This window comes from Natator depressus, chromosome 23 (assembly GCF_965152275.1).
Source record: "Natator depressus isolate rNatDep1 chromosome 23, rNatDep2.hap1, whole genome shotgun sequence".
NCBI classification, from domain to species: Eukaryota; Metazoa; Chordata; order Testudines; family Cheloniidae; genus Natator; species Natator depressus.
The window spans coordinates 19,014,118-19,035,815 of NC_134256.1; the positions used below are offsets into that span (position 1 = coordinate 19,014,118).

At 57.0% G+C, this 21,698-nt stretch overlaps 1 protein-coding gene across 1 annotated transcript; it reads left to right on the forward strand.

The window, feature by feature from the left end:
- Positions 1-224: 224 nt before the first annotated feature.
- Positions 225-12,989, forward strand: LOC141976874 (T-cell-interacting, activating receptor on myeloid cells protein 1-like). Its single transcript, XM_074938040.1, has 8 exons — positions 225-255; positions 2,481-2,765; positions 5,305-5,595; positions 9,063-9,353; positions 10,685-10,807; positions 12,173-12,210; positions 12,470-12,547; positions 12,942-12,989. Exons 1-8 carry the CDS (start codon positions 225-227, stop codon positions 12,987-12,989), a joined length of 1,185 nt encoding a protein of 394 aa, XP_074794141.1.
- Positions 12,990-21,698: the final 8,709 nt, after the last annotated feature.

Genomic DNA, 21,698 nt, shown 5'->3' on the forward strand with positions numbered 1-21,698 from the left:
TGGGCGTTGCAGGGAGCCTGCTTTGCTCTGACTGCGGTAGATTTGGGCTGGAGATTGAAGAGAAACCAGCTGATGGGAAGAAAGGGGTCGAGCGCATCACGGGCTTCCTGGGGCTGCAGCCCCCGGCGCAGTTCCTCATTCCCCTCGCACTCGGGCCTCAGGCTCAGTGGAGCTCAGCACTGGGGTGTTGGTGGCAGCACTGAGGGGCCCCCCACTGCCCCATCATGGCATCTGCTCTCACCGTCCTCTTCCTCGGTAGGTATCGGAGACAGCCAGGGCGTGTGTCTATGTGGGGGGTGGATCTGAGAAAAGGGCGTCTGTCCAAGGAGCGGGGATTTGAGACCAGGGCATGTGCTCATGGAGGGGTGGATCTGAGACCAGGGCATGTGCCCATGGAGGGGGGATCTGAGACCAGGGTGTGTGCCCATGGCGGGGTGGGGTGGGGTGGAAATGAGACCAGGATGTGGGATCCAGTTGCTCTGGGATCTGGTCACTAACGAGCCGTCTCCTCTCCAGGCTGCTGGCTGGCCGGTCACAGCGGGGCGTGGGGAGGTGAGTATCAGTCTGGGGGGAGGACAGTAACATCAAGGATGGGGGAGGGGATCTGAGTCCTGAACCTTACCCAAAACTCAACACAAACTCTCCCTGGGCGCTCAGACCCGTCCCAGTTCTTCTCTGCCCCACCCCACCAGGGAGTAGCGAGGAGCCGACCTTGGCTCCCGGGGTCTGACAAAGCAGATGGGAACCATCCACTGGTTCAGTGTCCTGCCCCCCAAGGCTGGGAAGATTGCGGAGGTGGGGGGGGGATGTGGATTTATTTCAGCTCATACAAATGCTAACAGGGCCCATCTGTGGGCTCTAGATCCCCTTGGAGTTACCGAAACGTGGTCAGTGCAGCTGTGGGGGAGAACCCCCCCAGATCAGCCCCCGCCCCAACACCTCCCTCCCCTGCACTCACAGCCGCCCACCCCGCGATCCCAAGGCCTGGGGAAAGGTGGGTCTCTGCACTGATGGGACGCTCAGCGCCAGGCTCTGCCCTGAGCCCAGCAGAGGGGACAGAGTCACTGGGGGGTTCCCCAGCCGGGGGGAGAAGCAGCCACTGGACATTCAGGGCTGAGGGAGGGGGGATCCCTGCCCCCAGCGGGAGCTGCAGAGCAGGGGGGCCTTTCCCAGGTAACACATCAGTTAGGGGGTGACGGGCGGAGCTGAAGGTTATAAACCTCAGTGGATAGTAGAGACTTGCACAGTCCCCTACAAGTCAGGGGTGGTGCTGTGTGTAAGCGGGGGAATGGTCCCGCTATTGTGGGGAACTTTCCTGGCTTATACCCGCCCCGGTGGGATTGGCTAGCGAAAGGATCTGAGTCCTCGCTCCCACTCCCTTTACCCAGCGGCCTGCCTGACCTGGAGGGCTCCCCTTCCTCCCTGCCGTGTGGCAGAGTCCTCGTAACCCCGGCAAGGCTGGGCCCCAGATTCCCGGGGGGCTCGACCCCCAACCTTGTTGTGGTCACTTCAGGAAGGTGCGAGGGTGTCCCCTCTCCCGGGTGCTCTCTCTGCGCTGGACGCTTCCCTGACCCCCTGATCATTACAGACAATTTATTACACAAGAATCAATTTTGAAAAATAAGGAAAAGAATGGGGAAGGTGAAAGGAAAACCCGTCACCCCGCTCTGTGGCCCGGGGACGTCACAGCCAGCGTGTCTGGGGCTCCGGTGGCTGCAGCTCCGCTCCCAGGACAGGGCTGCTCTGTGGGCTGCTGCTTTGACTCTGCTCCCAGCAGGGACCTCCTCCCCGGGCTGCTGTTCTGGCCCCTCTGGCTGGCCCGGCTCTGGGTGCTCCCAGCTCAGCTCGGCCCCCCTCTGTCTGCCCCAGGCAATTCCAGCTCACCCAGAGGACGGGAGCCCCTGGATTCCTGACTAGCCCGCTGGCCCTGGCAATCAGGCTCACCTGGAGCGTTGGCCTGTCCCCATTGTTCCTGGGGACTGTCGGTCTCAGGGTCCTGGATTCCCATCGACCCTTCCCCTTGGTGCTGGGAGCTAGCAACCAAAACACCCCGAGTGAATGTCAGTAAGCGGACGACAGTCCCATTACATGTGCACAGAACCCAGAGTCCTGGCCCACATCCTCCTGCTCTCCCACCCAGACCCCACTCCTCTCCCAGAGCCAGGGACAGAACCCAGGAGTCCTGGCTCCCAGCCCCCTCCCAGCAGAGAAGCCAGGGCGTGAATGGACCCCTAGAGACTGGACTGGTCTGTCACCCACTTGGGAGCAGAGCTTTGGGCCCCCAGGGGCTGGGGATGCTCCGTGTCTCATGCTGTTAGCCGAGAGCTCAGAGGAAACTCTGGGCCCCTGTGGAAAGGCACCCAAGAGCCCGTCCCCAGGGCCGCCGGGTCTGACCCCCCACAGAGGCTGCGTGGTGAGGACGGGCCCCAGGACTGGGTGACGGGGCCTGCGTCTCACGGCCTGTCTGCTTCCCCCTGCAGAGCCCAGCTACCCCAAACCCAGCATCTCCCTGAGCCCTAGGGGGGGGGTCTCCCTGGGGGGAGCCGTGTCCGTCTGGTGTCGGGGGCAGCACCGGGGCATGCGGTTCGTGCTGAATAAAGAGGGACGCCATTTCCCACCTGTGGATCCGAACGGGTTGGAGGCTGTGTTTCCCATCAGCAACGTGCGCTGGGAGGACGGCGGGAGCTACAGCTGCTCCTATCACAACAGATCAAAGCCGTCCGCCGCATCGTCCCCCAGCGACCCCGTGGAGCTGGTGGTGAGAGGTGAGGGGCCCGGCTCGGCATCCCCATTCCCAGCCCCAGCCAGACCCTCACAGGTGCTAATGCGACACTCGGAGCCAGGCTCTGCCCTGAGGCATGACCCCGCAGTGGGGATGCCCAGCCGGGGAGCAGGGACGGAGTCACTGGGGGGTTCCCCAGCCAGGGGGGAGCAGCAGCCCCTGGGGACTTGGGGCAGGGAGGTGACTTTAACGCTGCCCCTTGTGTGTAGGAACCATGAGTCGCTATTTAATCCCGTGATCCCCTCCCCTCTGTTCTCCTGGCGCGGCCACAGACTCTGTGTGATGGGAGCACATCGCGGTTTTCAAAAGTGTCCTTTTTTGTCGGGGGGCTTCAATCTTGGGGGATCTCAGACCTACCGCCCACAAACGGAGACGCCCACAGTTAGTGGAGACCTCTGCAAACACTGGCCTCAATAGCACTGGATCCCTTGTGTTGGGGGAGCATGTAGGGCCCCTGCCATGGTCAGGACCCCTTTGTGCCCGGCGCTGCATAAACACAGAGTGAAGAGACCATCCCTGCCCCTGGGAGCTCACGAAGGAAAGTGAATCTGACTGTGACTCAGGTTCCCCCGGCAAAATGGGGATAAAGATGCCTTGACGCCTCCGGGGGGGGCTGACTTCCTACCTCTGTGGGGCTCAGGCCCTATTGTGCCAGGCTCCAGCGAGCAGCCTCTGAGTCGCCGTGTGCTCGGGGGCGGGGGGGAGAGGGGGCATGCAGTGAATGAGGCAGGGGCCACACACGGCATATGAGGATCCCAAGAACTAGGCAGCTATGGCTCCATGTGTGTGGGACTGGGAGCCCAGGTCACAGGGCCAGGTTTCTGGGTCAGGGGGACTCTGGAATCTGGGAGAGAATCTCTGCCAGGGGGCCCCTGGATCTGCCCTTACCAGGGCCAGACGGGGAATCATCGAAGATTAGGATTGGAAGAGACCTCAGGAGGTCATCTTGTCCAAGCCCCTGCTCAAAGCAGGACCAACGCCAACTAAATCATCCCAGCCAGGGCTTTGTCAAGCAGGGCCTTAAAAACCTCTAAGGATGGAGATTCCACCACCTCCCTAGGGAACCCATTCCAGTGCTTCACCACCCTCCTAGTGAAATAGTTGTTACTGGTTGGATCACAGAAACCCCCTTGGGGCTCCCAACTGATGTGCCAAGACTACTTCTGCCCCTGCCCTCCTTGCCAGCTTGGGACTCCAGAATCCTACCTGGCTGCGCCAGACGCGCTTGCTGGCCAGAAACACAGACCCAGGTCTGAATCACGTCCCACAAGCTACAAGGTTAATTGAGAGCAGCTTACAGAAGTGTTCCTGTCTTTAACACTCAGATGCCCAACTCCCAGTCGGGTCTAAACCCCAAATAAGTTTGTTTTACTCTGTATAAAGCTTATACAGGGTAAACTCATAAATTGTTCGCCCTCTATAACACTGATCGAGAGATATGCACAGCTGTTTGCCCCCCCCCACCCCCCAGATATTAATACATACTCCAGGTTAATTAATAAGTAAAAAGTGATTTTATTAAATACAGAAAGTAGGATTTAAGTGGTTCCAAGTAGTAACAGACAGAACAAAGTGAATTACCAAGCAAAATAAAATAAAACACGCATGTCTATGTCTAATCAAACTGAATAGAGATAAAAACCTCACCAGTTCCAGTAAGCTTCCTTTTACAGACAAATCTCCTTCTAGTCTGGGTCCAGCTATCACTCACATCCCCTGTAGTTATTGTCTTTTGTTCCAGTTTCTTTCAGGTATCTTTGGGGGTGGAGAGGCTCTCTCTTTAGCCAGCTGAAGAAAAAATGGAGGGGTCTTCCAGAGGTTTAAATAGACTTTCTCTTGTGGGTGGAGACCCCCTCCTCTCTCCTATGCAAAGTCCAGCTACAAAATGGAGTTTTGGAGTCACCTGGGCAAGTCGCATGTCCACACATGACTGAGTTCCTTACGAGCCACGCCACATTCCTGGGAAAGCCCAGATGTGGACTGGCATCTCCAAGTTCATTGTTGGCTTAAGGGCTTCTTGATTGGGCACTGACTGAGAACAGTCCTTTCTCAGGAAGCTGACCAACTGCTTCACTAAAACCTACTCAGAATCAAACAAGTACGCAGCCAATACTCATAACTTTGAATACGATAAGGACACATGGATACAAATAGGATGAATAGATTCAGTAGGTCATAACCTTGACAGAGATATGTTAGGTGGCATATGTAGCATAAAACACATTCTAGTCATGTCATATATACATTGAGAAGTATATTTTCATAAAGCCTTATGGGGGCACCGTCACAATAGTGTTTCCTAATATCCAAAGGAGACCTCCCCCACTGCAACCTGAGACCATCGCTCCTTGTTCTGTCATCTGCCCCCACTGAGAACAGCCCAGCTCCATCCTCTTTGGAGCCCCCCTTCAGGGAGTTGAAGGCTGCTATCAAATCCCCCCTCACTCTTCTCTTCTGCAGCTGGAGGCCGGGGCTGGGTGGGTGCCCGGGTCTGGCTCTCACAGCCTGTCTCCTGTGCGCAGATCCCAGCTTACCCAGACCCTCCATCTCTCTGAGCCCCACTGGGGTCACTGCCCCAGGGGCAGACGTCACCATCCGGTGTCAGGGGCAGCGCCGGGACGTGAGGTTCTTCCTGCACAAGGCTGGAGACCTGAACCCGCCGCGACACGTGGACCCTGCTGGGGACGGGGCCGAGTTCCACATCCCCACCGTGGGCCGGCAGCACGGAGGGAGCTACAGCTGCAGCTACCGGCTCCGATCAGAGCCCTTCATCTCCTCGCAGCCCAGCGACCCCGTGCAGCTGGTGGTAGCAGGTGAGGGGTCCGGCTCCAAGTCCCCGCTCCCAGACAGACCCTCAGAAGGTCGGCACCCACATGGGATGCTCAGAGCCAGGCTCTTCCCTGAGGCATGACCCAGCAGAGGGGACGCCCAGCCAGGGAGCGGGGACGGAGTCACTGGGGGGTTCCCCAGCCAGGGGGGAGCAGCAGCCCCTTGGGACTTGGGGCAGGGAGGTGACGTTAACGCTGCCCCTTGTGCGTAGGAACCGTGAGTCGCTATTTAATCCCGTGATCCCCTCCCCTCTGTTCTCCTGGCGCGGCCACAGACTCTGTCTGATGGGAGCACATCGCGGTTTTCAAAAGTGTCCTTCTTTGTCGGAGGGCCTCAATCTTGGGGGATCTCAGACCTACCGCCCACAAACGGAGACGCCCACAGTTAGTGGAGACCTCTGCAAACACTGGCCTCGATAGCACTGGATCCCTTGTGTTGGGGGAGCATGTAGGGCCCCTGCCATGGTCAGGACCCCTTTGTGCCCAGCGCTGCATAAACACAGAGTGAAGAGACCATCCCTGCCCCGGGGAGCTCACGAAGGAAAGTGAATCTGACTGTGACTCAGGTTCCCCCTGCAAAATGGGGATAAAGATGCTTTGATGCCTCCGGGGGGGGCTGACTTCCTTCCTCTGTGGGGCTCAGGCCTTATCGTGCCAGGCTCCAGTGAGCAGCTTCTGAGTCGCCCTGTGCTCGGGGCGGAGGGGCATGCAGTGAATGCGGCAGGGGCCACACACAGCATATGAGGACCCCAAGAACTCGGGAGCCGCGGCTCCATGTGTGTGGGACTGGGAGCCCAGGTCACAGGGCCATGTTTCTGGGTAAGGGGGACTCTGGAATCTGGGAGAGAATCTCTGCCAGGGGGCCCCTGGATCTGCCCTTACCAGGGCCCAACGGGGAATCATCGAAGATTAGGGTTGGAAGAGACCTCAGGAGGTCATCTTGTCCAACCCCTTGCTCAAAGCAGGACCAATGCCAACTAAATCATCCCAGCCAGAGCTTTGTCAAGCCGGACCTTAAAAACCTCTAAGGATGGAGATTCCACCACCTCTCTAGGGAACCCATTCCAGTGCTTCACCACCCTCCTAGTGAAATAGTTGTTACGGGTTAGATCACAGAAACCCCCTTGGGGCTCCCAACTGATGTGCCAAGACTACTTCTGCCCCTGCCCTCCTTGCCAGCTTGGGACTCCAGAATCCTGCCTGGCTGCGCCAGACGCGCTTGCTGGCCAGAAACACAGACCCAGGTCTGAATCACATCCCACAAGCTACAAGCTTAATTGAGAGCAGCTTACAGAAGTGTTCCTGTCTTTAACACTCAGATGCCCAACTCCCAGTCGGGTCTAAACCCTAAATAAGTTTGTTTTACTCTGTATAAAGCTTATACAGGGTAAACTCATTAATTGTTCGCCCTCTATAACACTGATCGACAGATATGCACAGCTGTTTGCCCCCCCCCACCCCCCAGGTATTAATACATACTCTGGGTTAATTAATAAGTAAAAAGTGATTTTATTAAATACAGAAAGTAGGATTTAAGTGGTTCCAAGTAGTAACAGACAGAACAAAGTGAATTACCAAGCAAAGTAAAATAAAACACACATGTCTATGTCTAATCAAACTGAATAGAGATAAAAACCTCACCAGTTCCAGTAAGCTTCCTTTTACAGACAAATCTCCTTCTAGTCTGGGTCCAGCTATCACTCACATCCCCTGTAGTTACTGTCCTTTGTTCCAGTTTCTTTCAGGTATCTTTGGGGGTGGAGAGGCTCTCTCTTTAGCCAGCTGAATAAAAAATGGAGGGGTCTTCCAGAGGTTTAAATAGACTCTCTCTTGTGGGTGGAGATCCCCTCCTCTCTCCTATGCAAAGTCCAGCTACAAAATGGAGTTTTGGAGTCACCTGGGCAAGTCACATGTCCACGCATGACTGAGTTCCTTACCAGCCACGCCACATTCCTGGGAAAGCCCAGATGTGGACTGGCATCTCCAAGTTCATTGTTGGCTTAAGGGCTTCTTGATTGGGCACTGACTGAGAACAGTCCTTTCTCAGGAAGCTGACCAACTGCTTCACTAAAACCTACTCAGAATCAAACAAGTACGCAGCCAATACTCATAACTTTGAATACGATAAGGACACATGGATACAAATAGGATGAATAGATTCAGTAGGTCATAACCTTGACAGAGATATGTTAGGTGGCATATGTAGCTGTCAAGGTTCCTCCCCCACTCTGAACTCTAGGGTACAGATGTGGGGACCTGCATGAAAAACCTCCTAAGCTTATATTTACCAGCTTAGGTCAAAACTTCCCCAAGGTACAAAATATTCCACCCTTTTGTCCTTGGATTGGCCGCTACCACCACCAAACAAATACTGGTTACTGGGGAAGAGCTGTTTGGACACGTCTTTCCCCCCAAAATACTTCACAAAAACCTTGCACCCCACTTCCTGGACAAGGTTTGGTAAAAAGCCTCACCAATTTGCCTAGGTGACTACAGACCCAGACCCTTGGATCTTAAGAACAATGAACAACCCTCCCAACACTTGCACCCCCCCTTTCCGGGAAATGTTGGATAAAAAGCCTCACCAATTTGCATAGGTGACAACAGACCCAAACCCTTGGATCTGAGAACAATGAAAAAGCATTCAGTTTTCTTACAAAAAGACTTTTTTAAATTTCTATTTGCTTCTTTTCCTATTAAAATCCCCCCTGTAAAGTCAGGATGGTAGATACCTTACAGGGTAACTAGATTCAAAACATAGAGAACCCCTCTAGGCAAAAACCTTAAGTTACAAAAAAGATACACAGACAGAAATAGTTATTCTATTCAGCACAATTCTTTTCTCAGCCATTTAAAGAAATCATAGTCTAACACGTACCTAGCTAGATTACTTACTAAAAGTTCTAAGACTCCATTCCTGGTCTATCCCCCGCAAAGACAAAATATAGACAGACACACATACCCTTTGTTTCTCTCCCTCATCCCAGCTTTTGAAAGTATCTTGTCTCCTCATTGGTCATTTTGGTCAGGTGCCAGCGAGGTTACCTTTAGCTTCTTAACCCTTTACAGGTGAGAGGAGATTTCCTCTGGCCAGGAGGGGTTTTAAAGGGGTTTACCCTTCCCTTTATATTTATGACAGTAGCATAAAACACATTCTAGTTATGTCATATATACATTGACAAGTATATTTTCATAAAGCCTTATGGGGGCACCGTCACAATAGTGTTTCCTAATATCCAAAGGAGACCTCCCCCACTGCAACTTGAGACCATCGCTCCTTGTTCTGTCATCTGCCCCCACTGAGAACAGCCCAGCTCCATCCTCTTTGGAGCCCCCCTTCAGGGAGTTGAAGGCTGCTATCAAATCCCCCCTCACTCTTCTCTTCTGCAGCTGGAGGCCGGGGCTGGGCGGGTGCCCGGGTCTGGCTCTCACAGCCTGTCTCCTGTGCGCAGATCCCAGCTTACCCAGACCCTCCATCTCTCTGAGCCCCACTGGGGTCACCGCCCCAGGGGCAAACGTCACCATCCGGTGTCAGGGGCAGCGCCGGGACGTGAGGTTCTTCCTGCACAAAGCTGGAGACCGGGACCCGCCGCGACACAAGGACTCTGCTGGGGACGGGGCCGAGTTCCACATCCCCACCGTGGGCCGGCAGCACGGAGGGAGCTACAGCTGCAGCTACCGGCCCCCATCAGAGCCCTTCATCTCCTCGCAGCCCAGCCACCCCGTGCAGCTGGTGGTAGCAGGTGAGGGGCCCGGCTCCACGTCCCTGCTCCCAGCCAGACCCTCAGAAGGTCGGCACCCAGATGGGATGCTCAGAGCCAGGCTCTGCCCAGAGCCCTAGGACTCGCCTGGACAGGGAGCGGGGACAGTGTCACTGGGGGGTTCTCCAGGCGGGGGGGAGCAGCAGCAGCTGCTGGAGGTTCACAGCTGAGGGAGGGGGGATCCCTGCCCCCAGGGGGAGCTGCAGAGCAGGGGGCCTTTCCCAGGGGATGCTCCCCCGGCTGCCCCTGCACTGGGGATGCACAGAGGAATCAGGGCCCAGGGGCTGCCCAGCCAGCTCCGTCCCCAGCCACAAACCCCCGTCCCCGGGACTGACAGTAACGATCGATGCTGAGTCACGGGCAGAGTTGGATCAAGGTTTCCTGGGGCCCTGGGCCAGAGCAAGGGGGAGTCTCTCCCCACCTTTTCACCTGCCCTCCCTCTCCAGTGCTGTCTCCTCGGCCTGCGGCCCCGCCCTCAGCCCCACCCCTTTCTGCCCCTTCCCCGCTCCCGCCCCATTCCGTCCCCCCACTGCAGCCCCGTAACTCATTTTTTACTTTCTGCCCCCCCAACTGCGGCCCCAAGCCCCGAGAACTCTGTCCCCCCACCCCGGCCCAGGGGTGCAGCGGGGAGTGAGAGTCCAGTGTGGGACCAGGGGAGAATCTCTTGAGTCACAGATTATGGGGCAGCTTCTCCCAGTGGTTGCCCAGGGGGAGGGATGGAGGCTGTTCTCAGGAGCAGTGACTCCCCCGCCCCCGCCGACGGATTTGGGAGGGGAGAGAAGCCTCCTGCTCAGACACGAACCCGCCCCGCTAACAGGGCAGCCGGAGGCCCCCTCTGGGGGCAGCTGGGCCCATCAGTGGCCATGGGGGTGGTGCCCTGGAGGTCCCTGTGAGGCTGCCGGGGCAGCCAGCGTGGGAAGCGGGATACCAGGCTAGATGGGCCTGTTGGCCTGAGTCAGTGTGGCCATGAGGAAGGGGGTGAAATGCCTTAGAAATGACGGCCAGGCTTTATCAGACAGCGCCCCCAGTGCCGTGCTGGGGCAATGGGCCCAGCTCTGACCGATGGGGTGAACGCCCCCTACTGAGCCCCCCACCCACTGCAGCCCAGTGCCCCCTAGCACTACAAATCCCCCAAATCTTGCTTGATCTGACCCCACTTGATACCCTGGGGTCCCCCAACATCCTCCCCATAGAATTTTCTCCTGGCTGTGCCCTGCGGTGTCCCAGCCCCTTGGGTGCTGCCTGGGGTGGGAGGGGCCAGGGGGGAACAGACCAGCCCCTCCTGGCACTCACGGCCTGCTGCTGTTTCCCAGGCGAATCGGGACCTCCGGCACTTCTGACCAGCCACATCATCGCTGGGACAAGCGTGGCAGCCGCCGGCCTCCTCCTCCTCCTCCTCCTGGTGGCCTTCCTCTGCTTCAGAAAAACCCGAGCCAGTAAGTGCCCCACCCAGCGACGAAAGGGTTCAACCTGCTGCTAAGTGGGGCGGGATGGCGTTACGGCTTGGATGGGGGACGGTGCCGGGAAAGCCAAGGAGCGGGGTGGGGGCTCAACTGCATGGGTTTTCCCTCTACACACACATCTGTCCCACCCCAAAGGGGCTGCATCTCAGCACAGGCTGAGGGGTCCCCATATAACCAGTCCCCTTAGCCCACCCCAGAGGTGGCCGCATCTCAGCGCCGGGCGAGGGGTCCCTTTATAAAGAGCCACCGACACCGTGCCTCTCTGGTACATGGGGTGCCAGGGGAGCCAACTTATGGATCAGGTTTGGTATAGCGAGTCACTAAGGAGGGAGAATTAGGGACAGGAAAAGCCCCCCCGAGTTAATCTGTCCCGCCCTGGCAGATGCTACAGTGTTGTGCTGTCCCCCACCCCTGCTGCCCTGTGCTGGGACCGGGGGATCCCGATCTACTCATGGGGGATTCTGGTTTATGTCCCTCTGCAGGAAAAGGAGCTGCACCGAGACCCAGCAGGTAGGAACCCGGCTCCTCCCCCTCCCAGTCGACCTGCCGGGGTCACAGGGCTCCTGGGTTCTCTCCTTCGTCTGGGAGGGCAGTGGGGGTCTAGTGGTTACAGCAGGGAGGTGTGGGTGTGTGTGTTGGGGGGTGACCAGGAGTCCTGGGTTCTAGGGAACTGGGTTCAGTGTGAGGCAGGATGGGGGGCTCTCTGGGTGTGTTGGGGAATCTCTCCGCGGTGGGGGGATATGACATTTACAAGGGGATTGTCTCTTTTAGCACCAGCCCTATGGGGGCATTAAAGGCATCGGCTCAGCAAGACCCCGTCTGTGAGTAACACACCCAAGGGGGTACCAGGGTGTGGCAGGACCCCAGGGAGGGACGGGGCTTATGGGGGCTCCACCCATATGAGGCAGGGTCTGATTTTCAGCTGCTGCTGGGCGGGACTAGAGGTAGCTGGTGTCAGCTGAGAGAGTGTTGGACTCCCAGGAGCTCCCTGGGGCCACCCTCCCTTCCCGCTCTAGTTCCCCCGTCCGCTCCTGGCTCCCAGCCCCCTGCTCTAACCACTAGCTAGACCCCACTCTCCTCCTGAGCCAGGGCGAGAACCCAGGCCTTCTGACTCCCAGCCCCCCACCCCCACTGTAACCCCCTCGACATCTTTGTGACTCAGTTTTCCTCTCTGTAACATTGGGCTAATGACCCTGGCCCATGGTGTGGGGCAGGAAGGGGGTGGCTGTGCCGGTCTCTGACCCCCCCCCGGGATGGATGTGGGGGGTCAGAGCTGTGTGTGGGGTCCTGCTCTGGGCCAGCCGGGGGTGCAGCTCAGCGAGTGTCTCTGTTCCGCAGACACCTCTATCGACGAGGGAAAAGAGCCAGAGACCCTGGTAAGTGTCCCCTGTTCCCCCATGGGGCCTGACCCCCCCAACCTTGCCTCACATGGGCCCCAGCAGCCCCCTCACAGCCCCCCCCCCCACAAATACACCTTTCCTGGCACACCTAGTGGCTTGGGGTGGGGGTCAGGCTGGTAGGAGAGTGGTGGGCTTGTGTGAGTGTACCCTGTGCTCTGTGTGTGTGTTGGGGTGTTGGTAGATTCACACACACACCCCCCCCCCCCCCAGTGACTCTCTCCCCTCCCTGCCCCAGGAGCCCGACCCCAGTGTCCAGGGACTCACCTACGCCGAGCTGGACGTCCAGGTGCTGCAGGCCAAGCGGGGTGTCAAAGTCAGATTCAGGACTCACATAATTTGTCAGACCACTCTGTTTATTAGCAAAGCGCTTTGCTAATGCACCCAGGTGTGACCTTGAGCCTCAGAGAGGGGCTAACTTATTTATACAGCTAAGCCAAAGCCAATTTAACATAAGGGACAAAAAGAAGCAGAAACTGACAAATATACAGACATATCTTATTAGCATACTAACGTTTACCAATCTCCTAGCTCAGCAGGAGCTCTAAGTTAATTAGTTTGAGGACCCATTGTCTCACGCTCCTTAATGTTTCTCTTCCTGACAACTCTATTTCAACAAACCCTTCAAGTAGCCTTTCTTTAATGAATTATAATTTCAATATAATTCATTCTACTTTCACAGGGGGAAAGCTGCCCCTGAGTCTGCCCAGCCCAGCATGTACGCCGTGATCAACATGCCCCAGGGGGCCCCGCAGTGAGAGCCCCCTGCAGCCATGGGGCACCTGGCCCCAGGGGGGGGACAGACTCACCCCCCTTGCAGCGCCAGCCCCAGAGAACTCTGCTTCTAAGAAGCTTTAAAGGAGATGCTGCCCTCCCCCCACTGCTGCCCCGTCCCATCGAGCTGACCCACATGTCCAGACCCACATGTAGGTCCGGTGTGGGGGGCTTCGCACCGGGAGGGGGAGAGGATGTGCCGAGGTTGTCTATGTTATTTTAGGGTCAGGCTTGACAAAGCCGTGGCTGGGATGATTTAGTTGGTGATTGGTCCTGCTTTGAGCAGGGGGTTGGACTAGATGACCTCCTGAGGTCCCTTCCAACCCTGCACCCTCTGCTGAACCTCCCACCCCACTCCCTGCCACACAGCGCCCCCTGCCCTACTCCTTTCAGCCTAGCGCCCCCTGCTGAGCCCCCCGCTCCCCGCAGCCCAGGCCCCCTGGCCCTGCTTAGCTCCATCCCACTCAAGCCCAGCCTGACCCACAGGCTAGGACTCCTCCCCGGACTCATAGCTCAAGCTGCAGAGGCCCTCGCTCCCCAGGTTCGATCTCTGGGATTGTCCTTCTCCCCGCACCCTGCCCGACTCCCAGCACGTACCAGTCTCCTCGCTGGGGAGCTCCTGTGGGCAGACCGGGAAGAGCATCGTCTGCACCCCCCAGCCCTCCACCCTGACAACCCCCGGCATGGCCGCCAGCTGCTCCTTCACCGAGGCCGTGCTGTCCAGGGGGAAGGGGTGGCTGTAGGTGGCACCGTAGGCCTGGCGGAAGCGGAAGAGGGAAGTGCCCCCGGGGTGGCCCCGCAGGACCCGCGCCACATTCTGCTCCAGCTCAGCCCGTTCGGCCATGGGAGGGTCCAGCTGGGGGCTGGCTGGGCGGGAGGGTGGTGCGGGGCATCTGGCTGGGGGCCTGCGCAGGGCTATTCAGGGCTGCCCCCTGGTACGCTGCCAGACCCAGTGACTGGTTGGTGAAGATTAGCAGGGGCGGCTACAGGAAGGCGGGAGCTGGGGAAGTGGCTCAGCGAGACAACTCGGGGCAGCCAGGTGCAGGCTTGGTGCCTGGGGGCAGATCCGGCCGGCGGATGGTCCGGGGGTGCAGCCAGGTGGTGGCAGGAGTTCCAAGGCCTGGGAGCTGGAGGGAGAGGAGAGAAGAGATGCCCGGTGAGATGCTGCCATCCCCGTTAGGGCGCACGAGCCCCTCTAGGGGGCGCCAGTCGCACTGAGCCGGACCCCTTTGCAATGCACCCGCTCCGCATGGGAGCTGTTGTAAGCCAGGGCAGATTTTGCATCGAGCCGAGGCTCCCTCTAGGGGCGCTTGGGCCCCATAGCACAGGCCTGGGTCTTTCAGCTTCATCACTCGAGACTTGTGCAAAGAATCGGGGGGCGGCGGTGGGAGAGGGGTGCAAGTTCACTCCCAACTTGGGTGGGGGTAGCGTTCAATTTCCCACCAGCCTCGATTCCCCAGGCACAGTGTCGCTCCCTGGGACCTGGCACCCGCATTCAAGGCGGAGATTCTCAGTGAGGGGGGTTTCCTGCGTCCCCTTTGCAGCCAGCTCTGTACCAGGCCTGTTTAAACGATGCCCGTCGGTCATTCAGGGTACCCCCAGGCGCCCCATCATTGATTTCACCTGCCCCAAAGCAGAGGCAGGACCACATGGTTTGCCTTGTTACAGCAAGTTGACACGCTCCACCCCAGAGACAGTGGCATTCTCAGGGCTGGACTGTGCCCTCCAGCCAGAGGGCATCAAAGCCAGAGCTGCGGTTAAGCTTTGCAATCTGTAGGCAAAAGTTATTCTGCCATTTTCGAGGGGGAGAGGGAGAGAATTTGCCCAAGGCAGGTGGCAGAACTGGGACCAGAGCCTTGTTCTCATCACTAGACCCCCACTCCCCTTCCTGAGCCAGGGAGAGGACCCAGGAGTCCTGACACAGATCTATCCTGAAAATCACTGAAGCACCTAGTAGTGTAGACAGCACCCGTAGTGCTACGCTCAACCAAGGGAAGGGCTAGGTGACACACAGCCACCACATGCAATTCCCATTCCCCCCAGTAGGGGGCAGCCCGCCCACAACCCATGACCACACCTGCTTTAGGAGCCCCTGGGTGCTGCTGTTCGGGTGGCGCCTCCTTGTGGATCCAGGGGTGATGGCGGCATCTCTTGGGGGGCTTGGCCTCTGGCAGCAGGTCGCAGGCTGCGTGCCGGCACCTGACCCACGGTTCCTTGCCCTCCTCGTCCAGGACCACCAGCTCCTTCATGTCACCCAGCAGGTGGCGCAGCAAGCGGTAGCCGTGCCGGGGCAGATCCAGGCGCCGGCCATGGTGCTGGTGGAAGAGCCTCCCGAAATCCCGCCGGGGGATGCCCCCCCGGGTGGCTCAACAGCAGCCCCAGCACAGCCCCATTGAGGGTCAGCTGCGAGCCGGGATCCAGCCGCCCCCCGGCAACAGCTGGAAGGAGAAACAGCTGTTGGGGGGCTCAAAGGGCACCAGATGGGAGGACTTCACCCTTCACTGGCCACCCGGGGGACTCTCTCATAGCAGAGGGGTGGGCCCGGGCACAGCCGGGATACCAGGGGAGATGGGCCCCTGCTCCGAGTGGGAGAGAAATTCCCTGCCCACGGTGGGACTGCAGGTCAGGACTAAAAGAAAAGGAGGACTTGTGGCACCTTAGAGACTAACCAATTTAGTCTCTAAGGTGCCACAAGTCCTCCTTTTCTTTTTGCAAATACAGACTAACACAGCTGTTACTCTGATACCGGGCAGGACTAAGGCTCTCGTCAGCAGGGGGCAACTCAGGGCAGGGGCAACCCCCCTCCCCAGAGACACTAGGCCCCAATCCCCTCCCAGAGCAGGGGAACGGGACCCAGGCATCCTGGCTCCCAGGCCCCCCTGCTCTAACCACTAGCCACCACTCCCATCCCAGAGAGAGAACCCAGGAGTCCTGCTGGCTCCCTGCCCTCCCGTCCCAGAGCTGGGGAGAGAACCCAGGAGTCCTGGCTCCCAGCCCCCTGCTCTAACCACTAGTAGCCCTTACTCCCCTCCCAGAGCCCGGAAGAGAACCCAGGAGTCCCAGCCCCCTCCCCCCACTCTAACCACTGGCCCCCACTCCCCTCCCAGAGCCGGGGAGAGAACCCAGGCGTCCTGGCTCCCACCCGGTCTCACCTGCCATAGCCTCCGGCTGGAAGCCCTCCGGGAGGGGAGCAGACAGGGCGCAGCTGAGCTCGCCCGTGGGGACCTTTGTAGCCAAGGTTCCTCGCCCCTCCCCCTCCCGGCTGAGGCTGGGCTCCAGTTAACCCTTTGGACGCTGTCACAAAACTGCGCAGTAGGGGCGGGGAGCCAGGACTCCTGGGTTCTCTCCCCGGCTCTGGGAGGGGAGTGGGGGCTAGTGGTTAGGGCAGAGGGGGCTGGGAGTGAGGATGCCTGGATTATATCCCCAGCTCTGGGAGGGGAGTGGGGTACAGTGGTTTGGGAGGTGGTGGTGGTGGGGCTGGGAGCCAGGACTCCTGGGTTCTATTCTCTGCCAGTGTTTTGGGCAAGTGATGTTACCTCTCTGCTAGCCCGCCTAGATGTAGGGCCCCCCAGTTAGCCCCCCTCCCTGGTCCCTACTGCAGGGCGCCTCAACAGTCTATTGTCCCTTATGTAGCGGGGGGCAGGACCATCCCCTCCAGTTTATTCCCCATCCTCGGGTAACCCGCTCGGGACATAGATTGGTCCATCCGTACCACAGTCTTTACTGGGGCAAGGGTAGACAAAGGTAGGAAACGAGCCCAGGCGGCCGGGCATGGCGTTGCCCCCGGGGCAGCCAGAGCCTCCCTGCTCCTCATCCAGCCTTTTCTTTCCTTTCCAGTTCAGGCACGGTGCGCCCCGCCATACGCCCTCCCTGCCCCCAATAGATCCCTGTCCAGCTCCCTGCCACCCCCACCCCATGCACTCCTTGTGCCCAGATTGCTGGGTCACACCCACCCACGCTGCCCTTCCCTGATCCCAGCCAGGATTGGCAAGTGCCCGGGTCCACAGGTGCCCTGGGAGGCTGGGAACTAGCTGCTGAGAGGAAAAGCGGGGAGCAATGCCCAGCCTTCAAAATAGAACGCAGGAGTCCTGGCTCCCAGCCTCCCACTCGCTCTAGTCACAAGACCCCAGTCCCCTCCCAGAGCCAGGGATAGAACCCAGGAGTCCTGGCTCCCAGCCCCCCTACTCTAACCACTAAACCCCACTCCCCTCCCGGAGCCAGGGACAGAACCCAGGAGTCCTGGCTCCCAGCCCACCTGTTCTAACCCATTAGGCCCCAATATTCCACTGCTGCACTAGGGGGCGCTATGGTGCAGGGAGTGGGGGCAGAGGTCACTCGGGGGCTCTCCCCTGGCCATCAGTGCCGGCCCCAGTGCTAAGTAAAGTCCTGCAGAGAGAAATCCTACAAAACCCTGTGCAACAATTACAGCTGTGGCCTTCTTCACATCCTCCCCGGTGTTCTCGGCTCCGATGGGCCTCGCAGTAGACAAGCGTCGCTAGCGGGATGGTTCCTGCTGGGGTTTCCCTTGGGTCTTCCCTCTTTGATATTGTAGCTCTGACTACACCTAACACATAAGAACGGCCACACTGGGTCAGACCAAAGGGCCATCTAGCCAAGTATCCTGTCTGCGACAGTGGCCAGTGCCAGGTGCCCCATCGGGAATGAACAGAACAGGGAATCAGAGAGTGATCCGTCCCCTGTCGTCCTCCCAGCAAACAGAGGCTCGGGACACCATCCCTGCCCATCCTGGCTAATAGCCATTGATGGACCTATCCTCATGAACTTATCTAGTTCTTTTTCGAACCCTGTTATAATCTTGGCTTTCACAACATCCTGTGGCAAGGAGTTCCACAGGCTGAGTGTGCATTGCGTGAAGAAATACTTCCTCTTGTTTGTTTTCAACCTTCTGACTATTCATTTCATTGGGTGACCCCTAGCTCTTGTAATATGAAAAGGAGGAAACAACACTTCCTGATTTACTTTCTCCACACCAGTCATGCTTTTACAGACCTCCATGATATCCCCCCTGAGTTGTATCTTTTCCAAGCTGAAAAGTTTTAATCTCTCCTCATACAGAAGCCGTTCCAGACCCCTCATCATTTTTGTTTCCCTTTTCTGAACCTTTTCCAATTCCAGTCTATCTTTTTTGAGATGGGGCGACCACATCTGCACGCAGTATTCAAGGTGTGGGCGTACCAGGGATTTATAGAGAGGCGATATCATATTTTCTGTCTTATCATCTATCCCTTTCTTAATGATGCCCAACCTTCTGCTGGCTTTTTTGACTGTCGCTGCACATTGAGTGGAAGTTTTCAGAGAACTCTCCACACTGACTCCCAGATCTCTCTCCTGCCTGGTAACAGCTAATTGAGGCCCCATCGTTGTATATGTAGAGCTGGGATGATGCTTTCCAACGTGCATCACTTTACATTGTTCAACATTGAATTTCATCTGCCAGTTTGTTGCCCAGTCACCCACTTTCCGGAGATCCCTTTGTAGCTCTTGGCAGTCTGCCTGCGACTTCACTAACTTGAGTAGTTTTGTATCATCTGCAAATTTTGCCACCTCACCGTTTATGCATGAAGGTGTGTCACGGACTCACAGGCCCCTGCAAGCTCTCTCGGCTCTGTAGGATCCCCGGGAGGAACTCCCCTCCGTCTGACAGCCCTTCTCGGGGTTCACTCTCTGTGGGGGGCTAAGCCCTGGGTTCCACCATCTCCTGGAACTGCACCTCTCAGAGCCTCCAGCCCGCCTGCCTCCCTTCGTGAGCCCCCTTGGGGGGTCCCCTTGCTCTGGCTACCTGGGGCCACCCCCACCAGATGGAGCGATGCCCCCCGATCTCCAGCCTGCAGCGACTCTCAGCCAGCGTAAAACAGGAGGGTTTATTGTACGGCCGAACCCAGCCTAGGCAGTTCTCAGGGGCCTCGGGCCTGGCCAGTCTCAGCACCGTCCAGCTGGTCTGTCCCAGTTCAGGTGGGTCTGTCCCAGTCGAGGTGCAGCCAGACGCCTCTTTGTCCCCAGTCCAGAAGCAACTTCCTTCCAGCTGATCCCCCTATATCACCTTCCCCACAGCCCCTCCTCCGCCCTGTGTCTTCCTTCCGCACAAACAGATCACTGGGGCATCTCTTCCGTCCTTTGTCCTCCCACTGGCCAGAACTTGCTGGCTCCCAACACAGGCTGGGCCTCTGGGTCACCAGTTGCTAAGATCTATCATGTCCAGGCCGTTGTCTGGGGTCCAGGCTGCTAGGTGAGATCACACCTGGCCCTCTGCACCGGCAAACCCTCACTCCCATCACCTCATGACACACACGGCAGCACACAGGGGAAACTGAGGCACGCACAGTACTCATGCACAAAACAAAGAAAATCCCCTGCTTCGTCACAAGGCGTGAACCCGCTTTTCCTTAGCTGCACTTCCACACCCCGTGATTATTGGTCTGCCCCATTTTTACAGGTTGTTTGTAGTTCCTTTTTGTCTCACATGCAGCTACGCATGGCAGGTACCCTGCGGTCAGGACAGACATTTAAAGATGTTACAATCAGGCGGCAGTTGGTTTTAGACAATACCTTGTGCCTATTGCAATCCATTTTCCCATAACCTCACCTGTTGGCACATCTTATGCAGTAACCTTTGGTCTTAGCGGTTATTGCTAGGTCACGCAATCATCTTAAGCCTCTGGCCTAGTCTGGCGAAGCTAAAATCGTACAGGTCTCAGCCTGTAGGCCTTGCTATTAACCGTGCTTTACTAATACCTAATACACACCCCTCACACCTACTTATCTATCATATACTGCGCTAATCCTGCAACTCCAGTCTAAGGAGCATCAGTTGATTGTATAGGAAATAGCACATCCATTGGCCGTACCATCACATAATACACTGAGAAACGGAGGAATGCAGGTGCGGTGTAGTGAGGTGTAGTGAGCAGAATGGTCTCCCTCTGGACTTGAGAGCAAGGGACCACTATGTTCCCCCCTGGTGGGTGGAGCCAAATGTGCCCCGCCCCCTTCCCAGAAGTACCGGGGAGGGGCAGGAAGTATAAAGGGAGGGCCCTTCAGGGGAAGGAGGCAGATGTCTCCAGCCTGCTGCTGAATGCAGAGCTGACTCTGTGCTGTGCAGTGCCCTGCCCCCGGGGGAAAACCAACCCTGGAGACGTGGTGCCAGGACTGTCGTCCGCAGTGTAGCCCATGGAGACAAAGGACCCCTGGACTGCAGAACCCCCCGCCCACCCAGGCTGTGGTAGGAAGTAGCCCAGGGACACCAGACTTTCGTCCGGTTCTGTTGCCGGAGCACAGGCTGGTGTGTTTGGGTAGGATCCCCACTGACCCAGGTGTGGCACTTCATATTCGTCATCGGTATATGCTTTTGATAGGAATATGGCATTACTGAGTTGTATTTTATGCAAGATGGGTCATGTAAGATATCATTGGAAAGGTTATGATTTACTGAATGTGATTATCCTGTTTGTATGCACGGATCATTTCTGTATCAGTCAATATTCCTAACTTTAATGTACCAATTACAACAATGTTTGCACCTGAGGAACACCCACACACAAAACGCCATGAGTCTGGCTGGTTGGTCAATGAACCATTAGGGGGAACAATAGGATTTGAAGATGCTAATCTCCCACCTTCCTCAGATGTTGCCTGGGATGCTCCAAACAACCTTTGACTCCTGGCTGCTTTGACACGGCAGGGTCATGTGATCATGTCACCTGGTACTGGACTCCATCTTGGACTGATAGTAGTTTTCCACTTGTAGGAGGTGGGGATCAAACTGGGAAACAAAGGATTCATGCCTTATGTAAATCCTATTTAAGGCTGGGGAGTGAGATAATCAGGGTTGGTTCTTCACTGAATCCCTGCCCAAGCTGACTGCTGAAAACACCTAAAACTGATCTGGGGAAGAAAGGACTGAACCCAGGCTAGAAGGTGTCTGGCCTGTGAAAGGAATACCTGGAGCTTCAAGTTGCAAGCAAGAGGAGTTTGTCTTCAAGAAACTCTGCAACCTGCTGAAAAGAATATTTAGGGTGAGAAATTACTGCTTGTAGCCAGTTTCTATCGTGTATTAAACTATAGTTTGCATGTTTGTTTTATTTGCTCAGTAATCTGCCTTTGATCTGTTTGCTATCCCTTAAAATAACTTAAAATCTATCCTTTGTAGTTAATAAACTTGTTTTGTTGTCTCAAAACCCAGTTTGTGGAACTCATTATTGGTGGGTGGGGGGAAAAAGCTGTGCATATCTTCCTCCACATTGAGGGAGGAGGCAAATTTCAATTAGCTTACGCAGTACAGTTCTCTGTGCAGCGCAAGACAAAACAATTTTGGGTTTGCACCCTGAGAGGGTGTGCACCTGAGTGCAGGTCAATTCCTTAGCTGAAAGCTTTCCCATGCAGGGCTGGTTTCAGTTTCTGTGTCTTTCCGCAGCTGGTGTGTCCCTACCTGTGTGTGTATGTGCCGGAGAAGGCTTGAGGGCCTGGCTCAGCAGGACAGGGTGAGGGAGCCCAGGCTGGTGGAACGGGTGGGCTCTGTGGTACCCCAATACATCACGTGGCATCTCCGGAGTGGGGGGCGACCTGTCACACCAGTGTTGGAACCATTCACCATTGTTTACTCCTCAGGGAATTCTGCGCATCTGCGAATGCGCAGAATTAATCTGTCCCGCATAATCTTGATTTTTCCCGCAAAA